The 14,313-nt window shown below is 49.6% G+C and overlaps 1 protein-coding gene across 3 annotated transcripts in view; it reads left to right on the plus strand.

The window, feature by feature from the left end:
• Positions 1–14,313, plus strand: part of Pax (paxillin) — an 84,402-nt gene that overhangs the window by 19,275 nt on the left and 50,814 nt on the right. For 2 of the 3 annotated variants that reach the window (XR_014706211.1, XM_084599616.1), the window contains exon 1: positions 1,701–1,845. The exons of the other annotated variant lie outside the window; for it this stretch is intronic. Coding sequence is in view for 1 of the 2 variants with exons in the window: in XM_084599616.1 (XP_084455742.1) it covers positions 1,770–1,845 (76 nt within the window). In the remaining variant the exon portion in view is untranslated. Of the gene's footprint in view, positions 1–1,700; positions 1,846–14,313 lie in introns of those variants that run through there. 3 annotated transcript variants of the gene reach the window in all.

A 14,313-nucleotide genomic window follows, 5' to 3' on the forward strand; every position in this document is an offset into this window, starting at 1 on the left:
CTCTTGGCGTCTGGCGCGCATCTTAAGGCACGGAAATAGCCCCCTCCCCTTTTTTTCATCTCTGCCGCTGCATGCATGACTCCGTGGGCCTTTATAGTGTGGTGCCTTGAAATAATAAAGCCCACCGGCGAGGGGGAGACCACGCAGTGTAACTATGTGGGTCGTCACCGCACATCCGACGCCGCCGCCGCCTTGAGGAGTGATTAACCCAAATTGAGGCCCCTCGGGTTAACTAACCCACTGCGCGGCACCGCGCAACGACCCACAAATTGGCTGGTGCACCGCAGAGAGCAACTGTGCCAGAGCCAGGGTGTGGCTTTATGCATTGAGACGTATGGAAGGAAAAGCGCCCACGAAAAAAGACATATCCAGTACCGCTTTCCTTTTGTTTGCAAGCCATCACGCGCTAATGAAGTTTGTATTCTCGTTGTGCAACATTTGTCAATGCAGCGGCAGAATGCACTATCCCAACGCCTGTGGCACTGAGTCGTCGGAAGGTTTGTCAATCGATCTAGTAGGACTTACTGCGAGTAATCGTGTTGTTCCTATACTGTGATCAAAGATCCAAAGTGGCCGAACGTATACGGCAACGATCCTACGGTGCAAAGCTGTATAGCCTTCCTTCTTAGCCGTATTCGCTGCGCTTGGGTGGATGTCAATAAGTAATTCCTCCCTTGTTATAAATAAATGCTTGATATTATACCGCTTATCCCCCCGCCCCCACGCAAGAAATTTTTTTTTGTAGAAACCGTGGTCGCCGCCACTGCACGTAAAGTTATATCACCTTGCGGTGTAACTATACCGGCGCAGTGGTTACGGCGCTCGACTACTGTTCCCAAGGACGCGGGATCGAATTCCGGCCTCGGCGGCCGCTTTTCGGTGGAGGCGAAAAGCAAGACGCCCGTGTGCTGTGCGATGTCAGTGCACGTTAAAGAACCCCAGGTGGTCGAAATTTCCGGAGTCCTCCACTGCGGCGTCTCTCATAGCCTGAGTCGCTTTGGGACGTTAAACCCCACAAAACCAAACCAAATTTTCTGTATCGGTATTCTTCTCACAGTTGCTCGCAGAACACGGTTATGCGGCCTACCTGTTCGCGCCGCGACCCGTGCACGCCGTGGGAAAACCAGCTGCAGTCAGTGCCGAGATTTTCACTTCGCTGTGTGCCGCAGCAACGACTGTGTCTTCTAGGCGCTCTCGTTGGAGTTGCACACGTATTTCGCTCGCAGCCATCATCCGTAGTCGAGGGACGTGTGTTTTCGGCCATCACATGCTCGCGTGGGCAGCCGAAACCTTGCTCGTGTACGCACGACGCGATGCTTTCTCCACTTGTGCGTGCGTGTGTGCTCGGATCACTCTCGCTCGCCACCTTGGTGCCCGCGCGCTGCACCCAGCTCCTGCGTGACGCTTTCCATTCATCCAAATAAGGGCGGCGGCGTCTGTCGTGGTACGCGTGGGACGCGAACCCACATCTCGGTGCGCTGCGCGGGCACTCCCAAGGCTTTTCTTTCTTGCATCGCGTTTGTTTTTGTCTGTCTCTGGGCGCGTTTGTTTCTCTTGCCTGATCTGCGCACGGCACCAATCTTTGAGTTGGCGATGCCCGATTGCGGTCCTTTCTGCGACGCGCGCGCAGTTTCCCCTTTTCTGTTTTCCTGCGTGCACCGGTTCGTGCGTGTGCGGTGTCTCTCGTCGCCCGCTGCGTTGTTGTTGCCCGCTGCTCAGTGATCGGCCGGATTGAACCTTAATCGACTGCGAGCAACGATCCAAGGACCATGACGATGGTAGCGCACATCACCTACACCCGAGAGGTGGAGGAGAAGGAAGAAGTGGAACACAGAGCGCCGAGAAGTGAGTGTCTACTTGGCCCCTCCGTGGTCTTGTTCTCATTTGCTGCAGCCTCACAGGGGATTACTTCTGGACATAAGTATGGAACATATTACGAAGGAAACTCAAGTACGGAGAGATTTAACCAAGTTACAAACATGAATGAAAGAAAACTACTGGCAACCAGTTTACACACTCGGGACAGAGGACTGAAAGGCGACAGGCCTTTCAAGTTAGTTTCCTATATCAGTTCAAAGTTTGATCTTTGACAGTTAAGCTGCGTCCACAGCGCAGGTACCGTCTTTGCTAAAAGTAACCAGGCTGCATGTTTTGCTGCTCACTTGTATTGTAAAGCTAATAAGGATTCCCACTTTACCACAACTAATTAAGAAGTGAAGGCAGGTGCTCAAATGTAAACTGCAGAGATTTAGAGCTTCAGACGTGGTATGATTCTGCTACCATATGGCTGAGAAGCAGATCCTGCAGCCTGGTTACTTTTGGCAAAGACGGTACTTCTAGCACTGATCTGTACTACGTTGCTCCGCTGACTGTACAAACTGCGTGTCCATGATCACAGAAGCCTGTAAAAGCTTATATGTCGCGTGTCTTTCATGTTTTCACAGCATTCTTTGATGACTCACTGTGCATAAATCAACGAAGCGCACATGGTCCGGATCAGTTTTTGCACATATCAAGAAGCGCGCCATTTTGTTTGATATCAATGAGTTCGATTGGTGGTAAGTTGATTCCCCTCTGCGTAGCGGATCTCCTGTAAAGGACTTTTATACCGTCGGCATTTAACTGGGCGGAGGAAAGCTACTCAGCTTCTTGTCTCAAGAATATGTTTTAATGCGAGAGCATTGCTTGGCTCATGAGTGGCGTAGACAGAAATCGAACCACCGTCCTTCCGATCCTGAGCGCGCAAACCACTACGCTACGCTGGGCTCGCGTGAACGACTTGGTAATTCTCCTTGCCTAACGTAAGCACGCCAGAGGGCGCTGAACGGCAGTAAGAAATAAAGATTAAAATGCAGGTTTCGGAGACAAACGGGTGCGTTTCAAATCTGCGCATGCAAAATTCAAAGCAACTCATGCCCCACGCACTTGGCGGCAAGGTTCACAAAAAACAACACAGCAGTATCTCGCCAGAGAGCCTCGATAGCTTCTACAAAACGCGTTAGGAAGAAACGAACACGTAATCGACAGTAGCCAGAGCTTTGAGGAATCATGACGTCACACATGGTGGACCAAGTGGTGTGGACTCCTTTGTATGGGTGGTCACGTGGTAGCTAAGAAATTATTTGCAATGTTGAACTATGATCACGTAACTTGGCCGCCATTTTAAAGCTCAGCAGTACTTGCGTGCGGGCTAGTTGATTAGATGGCTCTGAAGACTTCTGGCGCTGCATAGTTACACACACACACACACACACACACACACACACACACACACACACACACACACACACACACACACACACACACACACACACACACACACACACACACACACAGACACAGACACAGACACAGACACAGACACACAGACACAGACACAGACACAGACACAGACACAGACACACACACAGACACAGACACAGAGAGAGAGAGAGAGAGAGAGAGAGATTACAGCAAGACGTTCACGCCGATGATGCGCGCATCACGCGTGGACTGACGCAGCATCCTTCCGTTTCACGCCATTGTGACGCAAATCGATTTGAATTTCTGTCCTCGTTGTGCAAACTGCATATGCGTCGTGACACGAATGCCACAGGAGTGCTAATGTGTGGCGAATGATGCGTATACATATATGCAGTGCGGGGCTTTCAGCCGTTTGGGACCTTGCCTCGAGTGACCGCGCTGGCGTCAGGAGAGCGACATGTGATTTCGCGGTTCGACGTCTCGTCTCAAATCTCGAGGCGCAAGCGTCAACGCTTGAGAAAGCTGCAAAGACACTAGAGAGCGCTAACGTTTAGCTCGGGTCAATTCTGCCCAAATTATGCCTAACCGATGCCGCGGGCGCTCGATCAGGTGGAGCGCTTTGGAGTCTGATGTATACTTCTCGTTTCCATCCCGCCTCGTGCGCCTATCGCTGAGAGTAGCCCAAAGAATGACGTCGAGCGGTCCAATTTGCGCAGCTTCTCGCGCATGGTGTCCGTCATAAATCCTGTTTTCTAGAAATGACCCTGAAATAACGGCTTTTCTGTTTCTCTCGTTTCATTTCTCGTGCATCAAGGAACACGCACGACATCCATGCCCCGATTTACCAGAATTTTTACGCCCTGAGTGGATTTCTTAAAATCGAATAAACCTGCTTTCTATACCCGCAGTCTCTCTCTCGCTTTAATTTTTTTTTTTTTTTTGAAATCTGCAGTCGCTGCACAAATCTTAGTGGGCATGTTGTGCTTTTGGTTGGTCGGTGAAGCTTGTTATAATTGATGACGCGGCCTAATTTTGCGGGTAACTTCGAAAATCACATTTTAGAGGTGAAAACATGGACACTGAGCAGGTATCTCAGTGGCATCATGCATCGTATCAATCTTTATACCATTGCTAATAACGTCCTGCTGCAACGGTCTTTCGGATTTGAAATGGCCGCTTTGGCGTTGATCGAATGTTTTTGCATTGTGCAAAGGCAGTCGCATCCTATAGATGACGGCAGGAAAAAAATCTAATTTTGTAAATAAATATTTAATCAAACCTGCCACTTCCATGATGTTTTCGGTATAATCATTTTAAGTTATATAGGCATTGTGATATTCTGCTTCGAAGAATGTCTCGAAAAGCCTGAAATGCCGAATCTTTTCTTGCTGAACAACCGGATTTGTGCCCGAATTTGAGATATGATGCCCGATTATTCACTCCCTAATTCTGTCAAAGGAATGGCAAATACCCTAACCCAGTCTGGCCGTAGGCATACAGAGCAAATGCGCTGCACACATTTTGTCTTGACCAAGCCTCCAATGAAACACTCTCAGGAGCCGCGTCTCTCGCGGAAAGGACATTTGCGGCTGGAGGAAGGATGAAAGCTTTCGAGCTCATTTGGAATGAAGGTTCCCAGCTGGTCTAACCGCAAGTCGGGGCTTTCATCGAATCGCCGCAAAAACACGAGCGGCGACCGCGACAGTGCCACGCTGGTTCGCTTTCCGTTCATGGCTCGGGTCACCGAGCCACAAAGCGCCGGCCGAGGGGACCTTCTCCCGGAAAGCCGCGTTGTGTGTAGCACAAAAGCTCTCAGAATCGAGCGATAACGTTTAGCGTGGAATCATGGTCTAACATGACTCACACAGCAAGGGGACAGCAAAAGCTTGACGGTAGCTCATCGGGCCGGCAGAGCATCGAGTGTGACCTCCGCGGCCTGCCCCGCCGAGTTTGCCAGCTGTCGTTCCGTCCAACGGTTGCACACTATGGCGCGATAAGGCTTCTTGGCTTCATTTGTTCCTGCAGCGAACCACTGTCGGCACAGAACCGCCTTCCACAATGGCCCATCACCAGCAAGGGCGACGTTCGAAAGACGCCAACTGTTGGGTTGGAAGCGCGCGCCAGAATCGGTCGGGTTTTGCATATGTCATCGCACTCGAGCAAATTTTGAGTCATCAGCGTTACTCCAGATACATTTCTCAAGTCTGAGTGTTCCTCTAAATGCAAGGAAAAAACCGTATTAGTCCGAACTTTTTTTCTGGTACGAGTTTTCTCCGTGCTTTCGGTCCTTTGCGCCTACTCAGACATGTAACAATTGCTTATATTTAGTCATATAAATCCACGACAACATGCGTATTTAAATCTTATTTGCATACGCTCGCATGACAAGACACGAGCAAGTTGGGAGTGGTTTAGTCGGTTGTAGTAGAAGCACGATTTCAGACAAAGCAACCGACTTCGAAGGTTTCTCCTAGGTTGTCACAAAGCATTTGAAAAGGTGATTTGGGAACTCAGTGAGACTGACTTCCTGTAGCAGTTAAGCTGCAAGGGGTACGCGCTTATTTAAATTTCCCTATAAAACAGCCTTTGTAAAAAGTTTATTTATTTATTTATTTATTTATTTATTTATTTATTTATTTATTTATTTATTTATTTATTTATTTATTTATTTATTTCATAATACTGCAGGCCTTATGGCCCAAGCAGGAGGGGCATACCAGGTAACAATCACACACAGAAAAAACACAGAGCGCAAGAGGTCTGCTTCTAAGCTGCGTAATGGCGTTCTTTGAATATTCGTGGAAATTATCGTTGGAGATAGTAGAATTCTTATCTTTTGGAGATGTGGAACACTGAGAATGCATTACAAGCCACAGAATGCGGCAATTTCGACAAAGGCTGTACATTACAATGTACGCGCGGTATGACGTGTTGTATTTGAAAAAAAAAAAAAATGTAAATGTGGCCGGTATTTAAGAAGGTCTGCGCTCTGAGCACGAGGATAGTGCTGAAAGCAGTGTGCACTGCATGTCTTGTATCCAGTATGCGTGTCGTTTCGGTCTACTGCGACATGTCACTGACTCGGGCCTGTTTTGCTAAAGCGAGCCATACTGGGCGGTTATGAGCGACGGCCGTTGCGTGCTTCTCTGCCGGCGTGATTTACAGGAGCAACAGAGTGGGTTCAACGGGGCTGTGGGTTGCTGACCGAGATAGGGGAGGCACTTGCAAACGTTGTGAAGCGTGCCGCCTCGATGCGTTGTCGTGTTTTCGGTTCTCTCTCTCTCTCTCTCTCTCTCTTTTGCTTTTTCTCCGCAGGGTGCCCCTGCTGTTTTTCGTTGCCGCATGGTTGCCGGTGCAGTGCTGCTGCTGTTCACTGGGAACGATGTAGCAGAGCGGTGCCTTTTGATCGGAAGCGACGTCCGCAACATAGACTTGAGCTTTTGAATGTGTTGTTTTGTAAGACCCTCGCGTTGTGTAAAAGGTCGTAGCCTATAAGATCGGACGCAAGAACAAAAGCCACATTAGGCATTGAGAAAGAATGGGTGCCGACCTACAAGTCAGCCGCACAGCGTCGGAAGGGAACCCCGCTCCGCTCGGCAGAAGCCTTGGCATTCCTCGAAGGACAGGCGCGTTAGACCGGACCGCGCGCGCGTAGTGGGCGCGCGTCTCGCCAGTGTTCGGCGAGGCTGCATGTGGGTTACTGCGGGGAGACCAAGGAAGACCGCGTGCCAGCGCGAAGGAATTTGTTGGGCTCCACCCGCAGACTCTGGTATTTCCCCTGATCTTAATTCCATTTATGCTGGCTACACGCGTTCCGACGTGCAGTTTGTCAGCATGGAACTTGCCTGCAGACATTGCAGATAGGCTTCCGGCTGATCATCACTTCTGCGTCGTCACAGTTTGCGACCCGTTGATTCATTTCCCTTCCCTCCTGTGTAGAAGATTGTTCCCCAGGCAAGCCTTTCATGTCAGTCTCTCCATCTAAATTATTTGTGTGTATGTTTAGTTTACTTCGGAACTGGTTCCGCCTGTGACTTGGTTTACAACGAGCGCAACGAACCCTGAAATTCCTTGCGATTCAACTTTGAAGAGCGAAATGTGCCAAGTGCTGCTGTGAATACAGCTGCACCATGCAAGCTTCTCCCGACGGGAGCACTAGATCGAAGCGTTGTGTGGTTTGGCGAAATCCAGCACATTGATGTATCCTTCACTGATCCCCGCTATAGGTCTCAACCGCGAGGTGGACGTATTTCAAAGAGGTTGCGTTTTGATTAGTGCGTATGCTTCGCCATGAAAAGACGCGTTGACATACGCCTGCGCGGTTTCTTGTGTAGAACTCCTCGTTGAAAGTAAACGAAAGTTCTCTCTCTCTTGCGCAGAGGGGGATTTGTAGACATGCAGGCGTCTCGGCTGCAGGATGGTTCGAAAGCCACCGCTGAAACACCCACCGGTAAAAATAAGTACAAGCGTCTTCACGGGTATGCGCTTGGCAAGCGCCCCTCATCGGCCAAACGTTTTGAACGACCCCTCCAGGGACGGTTCATCGTCGTCTTCGTTCCCAAGTTCTAAAGAAAAAAACACATATGGGCTTCTTTGTTGCCTGATGGCGGAACAAATCGCTGACCCATCAGCGCAACGGTTCTGTCGATGGCTCTCTTCCGAAGCATCCAGACCCCCCTCCCTTTTCACCCCACCCGGTCCCAGAAAGACAAGGAAAAAAAGTTCGAAAGAAAAAGCGTGGAAAGAGGGCAAGGATGCGCACACTCCCCCACAGGGTGATGTCATCGGCATACAGCGCATGCTGCATACCAACCCCACTCGGGAGGACTGGGAAGCGACACTGCTCGACTGCTACAACCTGCAGTACCTAAGGCCTTGGTTACGGACCTTGGTCGAGCGTGCCCGGGCAGCGACCGACGCCACTACGTGATGATGATGTAGCCTTCCCTTTGTAACGGGTGGGCGCTATTCCGGCTGCGTGCTGAACCTAACGCCGAGATATCGATATTCCGTTGCCATCTCGAGGACGTCCTCTGTAGGTAAGTGGACCAGCTGCTTGGTGTCAGACGGCAGAGAAACAGAGCACTGCCCACTTCTTTGCATTGTGGTTCAGTCCAAGTGGTGTCCTGGCTTCAGCGCATATGCTGATGAGGGCCTGGAGCTCTGCATTTGTCTCTGCCATTAATACTACATCATCGGCAAAGACTAGGCCTGGTAAGATCCATCGGTCCTTCACACCCCCACTGATGTTGTTTAGCGTGAATCCCAACCGTGCGTCCAAGAGCTTTCGCTCTACCCCAAAAACATACAACATATACAGAAGAGGGGTTAACGGGCAGCCCTGCCTCAACCCCTTCTGTACCACCACTGGCTCTGAGCTGACGCCGCACACTGCGGCCACTACTGTGCAGCGTGCATAAAGGCGACGAAGCACGCCGATCCAAGTGGAGGCATTTCCAATAACTCGAGGCATTAAAGCTCATGCGGTACGCCTTCGCGACGTCCATAAAACAGCAAGTCAGTCCACAAGCTTCCCTTTGGGTAAGGTTGGTTGGTTTGTGGGGTTTAACGTCCCAAAGTAACTCAGGCTATGAGAGACGCTGTAGTGGAGGACTCCGGAAATTTCGACCACCTGGGGTTCTTTAATGACATCGCACAGAACACGGGCGCCTTGCTTTTCGCCTCCATCGGACAAAAATATTATCCCAGCCGCCGGCCTCGACGAAAACCATTTTGGAGCTCCATCAGATGACCATTTTGCTCCACCCAGCCACTCATCCACACTCCTCGGTAAAAATTCTGCACATTAAGCTTGTCGCTGTCAGAGGCCGGTAGCCCCGCAGAAGGCCACTGTCCCCACCCCTCTTAGGGATCATTGTCACTCTTGCACGGAACCAGTCGGCTGGTGCGCCTTCCAGAATATCACCGAAGATACCCGCCATTTGCTCTCTTGACTGGGCTCCGAGACACTTGACGAGGCCAGCGGGATGTCATCCAAACCGCTCACTGATTTTGCCAATGGCTCTGTCTATCGCTCCACTCGAAATCTTCCGCTGTTCGTCCAGAGGTCGGGAAGGTATTTCCACGCCTTCGAAGACTTATGACAAGGTGTCAGTTGCTTATAGTTGCCTCACGTGGTCTATCAGTATGCAATGGAGATCGCCCGTCTTTCCTGTTTTTTCATCCCTGATCAGCGGGTATGGTGTTCTGCCGTCCATAGATGCTACGTATGACCAAAATTTAGCCGCTGCTTTTTTACCGGCGGACTTAATCTCCCGGAGCGTCTGCCGATCTCCCTCGGCAATCTTGCGCTGTGTGATAGCTTGCATTTCGTGCTTGCGTTCCAGGTAAACGCCCCAGGCTGCAAGTGCCTCATCTGTGGGCAGCATCTTCACAGCATAGCGGTGTTGGCGGTTTGCAAGCCTTCGCGCTTTATAGGCAGCTTTCACCTCATCATCCCACCACCTTCTCCTGGAACGTCCTCCTCTCGAACGGGCCACATTCTCATGCCTTGCCATGATGCTACGCAGTTCAGCCACTTACTGGTCGTATGTCGCGGACTCTTCACGGGCCAGGCTTGCCTCGAATCCTTCATGGGAAGGAAGCGTTTGGGAGACCGCCCGCGATCGTGCGGGGGACTGCGCCTTGCGAAGGTTGTAAAGTCAAGTCGTATGCGGTTCATCATCATCATCAGTCTGATTATACCCACTGCAGGGCGAAGGCCTCTCCCATATTTCTCCACTTAACCCGGTTCTGTGCTAGCTGCATCCACTTGACCCCTGCGAACTTCTTAATCTCATCCGCCCACCTAACTTTCTGCCGCCCCCTGCTACGATTTTTTTCCCTTGGAATCCAGTTTGTTACCCTCAGCGACCATCGCTTATCCTCTCTTCTCACTACATGTCCTGCCAATGTCCATTTCTTCTTCTTAATTTCTACTAGAATGTCGGTAACTTGAGTTATTTCTCTGACCCACTCTGCACGCTTTCTATCTCTTAATGTTACCCCTACCATTTTTCGTTCCATAGCCCTCTGGGTTGTCCTCAACTTAAGTAGAACTCTCTTGGTTAGCCTCCACGTTTCAGCCCCATAGGTGAGTACAGGCAAGATGCAACTGTTGTATACTTTCCTCTTGAGCGATACCGGTAAGCTGCTAGTCATAATCTGCGAGTGCTTGCCAAATGCGCTCCATCCCAATCTTATTCTTCTCGTTATTTCCTTTTCATGGTCCGCATCTGCGGTTACTACCCGTCCTAAGTAGACATATTCGCCTACTACTTCCAGTATTTCGCTACCTAATGTAAACTGCTGTTCCTTCCCGAGGCTGTTGAACATTACCTTAGTCTTCTGCATATTGATTTTCAAGCCTACCTTTCTACTTTTCCTGTCTAGGTCATCAATCATTATTTGCAGTTCATCCCCCGAGTTGCTTAGCAAGGCAATGTCATCAGCAAATCGCAGATTGCTGATGCGGTTATGGGTCCCGTACTGGGGACCCCACCTAGTATTTGTAAGGGCCGGATCTTCAAAGATCCGGCTCATGCATACCTCCACACCTTTTGACTCATTAAACGTTTTCACCACCACCACCGCCACCACCACACTCCCCCTTTCACGCCACCGAGTAGTCAGACAGGCAGGGTAAAAGTTAAGAAAAAAAAGCCCGGTGAAAGGGCAAGGAGAACCAGTAGCCATGACGTAGGTTCTACGTCACCCTTGTTGTCACGTGATCCTCACCAGTTAGCGTGCAATAATTGAGTCCCGTCGGCGCCATGTCCGTGATTTTTCGCTCACAGCGCCGACACCGGATTTACTGTTGAACGGAGCGGCCTTTATTGCTACACTGCGTTGAAAAATAAGGGGACGCACATTCGATATGCGACGGTGTTGATGGCTCCAGTCTGCTGCTTCCCTTGCGGACCTTGTTCGCCAACATGCACTTCACTACTCAATTACTATAATACCTTAATCTGTCTGTTATCCCACACGTACTCATTAGTCATGAGCTTCCTTAAGCAGCAGATGGCATCAATTGATAATCATGACGTCATGGATACCCTTAGACCAGCTAGAGCGACAATGCGTGGTGTTGACCTAATTAACTGCGACGTCAAATCGGTCGACGCAATTAGCTGAAGGGCCTCGTTTGAGGGCCATCTGCCGCTTTTTTTTTTTTCTTGGGTTGCATTCCACAATAAAGTAACGCAGGCTTGCACGGCGGTCGGTTGTTAGATCTGTGGCCTACGATCTACACTGTTTCGCTCACGTTCTGGTGACCTGCTATGATTGGTTTATGGAATTTAACGTCCTAAAGCGACTGAGCCTAGACGCCGTAGTGGAGAGCTCTGGAGGTTTCGACCACCTGGGGTTCTTTAAAGTGCACTGACATCGCATAGCACACGGGTGCATTGCTTTTCGCCTCAATTGAAAAGGCGGGATTCGATCATATCGCCTGCCTCTAGAACGGTCTTTTGTGCCACCTGACTCTCTTATTTATATCATGGTTTGCTGCCGTAACCTTATTCATCACTCACCCACTGAAAAAGTCTTCTGTCTTATCGTTTGGGCCCTTTCGCAGTTGGCAAACCCGCAGCAGTTTTCTAAAGGCCTTCGCGCGTGTAGCACTTTCCGAAGAACGTGATACCCGGCGGCGCCAAGGCCGCTCTGGCGTCTGGTTGCATTGCACAATTATTCCACCTGCTGTTTCGCGCCTAACGCCGTGCGGCGAAAGCATGAGAGAAAGGGAAGGAGTCGTTGTGACCGTCAACTTTGAATGCGCGCCCGCTGGCACGGATTTTAACTCGCTGTGCGGCCTGCTTCGGTCCCGGCATACTGCGCAGGGGCTACCAGCTGCCTTCGGTGTCGCACGGCGCACAAAATGCAAAGGCCAATTAACGCTGCCCGGTAGCGTGCACCGCGAGTGGTACCGGTAGCTACACTTGCTCGTGAAACATGTTCATTTCTGCGCACGCGGTCAACATTGTGTCCCGTTGCCTCCCCTCCGAACGCGCCACCGCGCCTCTTACAGTTGTTACAAGTGAGCAGTAAGTTTGTGGTTCTATTCGTAACATGCAAGGGAAAATTGTAAGCCCGGAGATTTCTCGCCCTATAATCACTTCTGTTGTGGCAGGGAAATTGCCCAATATTTCAGGGAACATGAAGAGAGACATCGAACAGGCACTTGCTTTACGTGTTCAGGGTATCGATCTATTCCCCAGAAGACTTCTGGTGGTAACCAGCCCGATTTTCGATGCAACTTCAGGCATGCGGCGTCATTCGGTGACTGCACAGCTGCAGTCACCGATTGCACAGCTGCAGTCACAGATTGCTCCCGTAGCCCTCTGGCACCACCGCTGGAATTTGCAGCATCTTTTGATGGAACTTGGTTTCCGATCATTTAAGTCGGACCACATTTCCATGCACGGGGATAACACGGGCTAGAAGGATTTCTCGGCAGTGTTTTTTTTTTTTTTTTTTTTTTTTTTTTTTTTTTTTTTTTTTTTCGGAAGGGGCTGGCATTTAACCCCGCGAGTGTGGTCATTTAGATCGTCGCGTACTTCTAGTTCGCAGGTTATTCGTATATAGTGGCGTGCTTGTCGGTCACTGGGAGGAAGAGAACGACATATGGCTGCTAGAATTACATATACGGTCTTCTATCTCACTTCATTTTTTAACTTGTAGCGTTCATTCATGCCTCGATATGCCGGACGAGCATATGTGCGATGGAGCTAGCGTGTCGGCTACTGGAATGGCTCCTCGTCTTACATACACCAATACTTAGCTAGGTGCCCAATAAATAGCTAACTCATTACTAGTACTTTTTTTTCTCCTGTATATGTGGCCATGGTTACATGGAAATTTGGCATACTGCACTTCGAAAACAGGATTGCCTACGTTCATGTTGGTATTATACGCACTGGAGGAGCTGGGTGCCTCAACACCTAGCCCCTAGATAGGTGTGGTGGCAGCGCTGCGAAAGCGCACTCCATCCGATGTTGTTGTTGCCTTTGAAGTAACGGTATACGTATTACCTATGTTGAATTGTTCTTGTACCTTTGGTGGAGGGATCCTTTTTCTTGTCCTTTTGAAACACGGCACATATACTCACATGGAGAGATTGGTCAAAGTGAAGTGGCATATACATGGAAATTTCCACAGACGATTGCGACAAAAATATTAGCGCCAAGCGGGAATTTTGAAAAACGTAGCGATGAAAAACGACATAAGAACATTTAAAGTACGATAACAAACATAATAAATTGGTGAGGAGAGATCGCGAAGAAATTTAAGAGTTAGCAATTCAACCTACCAGTTGCAATTATGTAATCATGAAGAATACCACAAATTCAACCCGATTCATATCGTTTGGCGCTTGCGCCGAACGATAATGACACTGGTAGAGACAAGGGGAGGAATAACTTGGAGAGAGGGACCTCCAGGTAGATCTTTCTCCGAAGTGCGAACTTCCGGCAAGAGAGGAGGAAATGCTCGATATATTGCAGTCCCCCGCATGTAGCGCATAGGTTTGTCGGTGTCCATCCACATCTGCTTAAGTATAAATTCAATGGGAATCCTCCACCACAACAGCGTAATTGATGTCTCACACAGCCTAACTTTTGATGAACGGACGTTATAATTATGTGCTAAGTTCTGATTTTCCGTGGTATTTCGAAAGGGATCACGCAGCCTGGCCGATATGTGCTGGAATCGCTCAAACCTGGAATACGCCAGCAAACTGAAGTTAGGGACGGGGTATGTCACTGAAGCGTTAAGGTCCAACCTTGCTAGGAAATCAGCCACCTCGTTTGAATGACCTGCCAGACAAAACAAAGCAAACAGTCAAAGGAAACGGCTCAAATAACGTTTTGTGAAGTTTCAACCGAGACTAAAGTTGACAATCAGCGAGGATGACAACGTGTGACACATGACATGGAATTTTGTGCACAGCGAATTTAAGCCAAAAATTCCGCAAATATATAGGAATATGATCCGAACAGCGGACAGAATAACTCTATGCCAAATCCTGCGAAAAGAAAGCAACTGTCGCTTTTTCGCAGCTGAGGGAAGCGT

Source organism: Amblyomma maculatum, chromosome 3 (assembly GCF_055883805.1).
Source record: "Amblyomma maculatum isolate TAMU_Amacu chromosome 3, ASM5588380v1, whole genome shotgun sequence".
Taxonomy (NCBI): Eukaryota; Metazoa; Arthropoda; class Arachnida; order Ixodida; family Ixodidae; genus Amblyomma; species Amblyomma maculatum.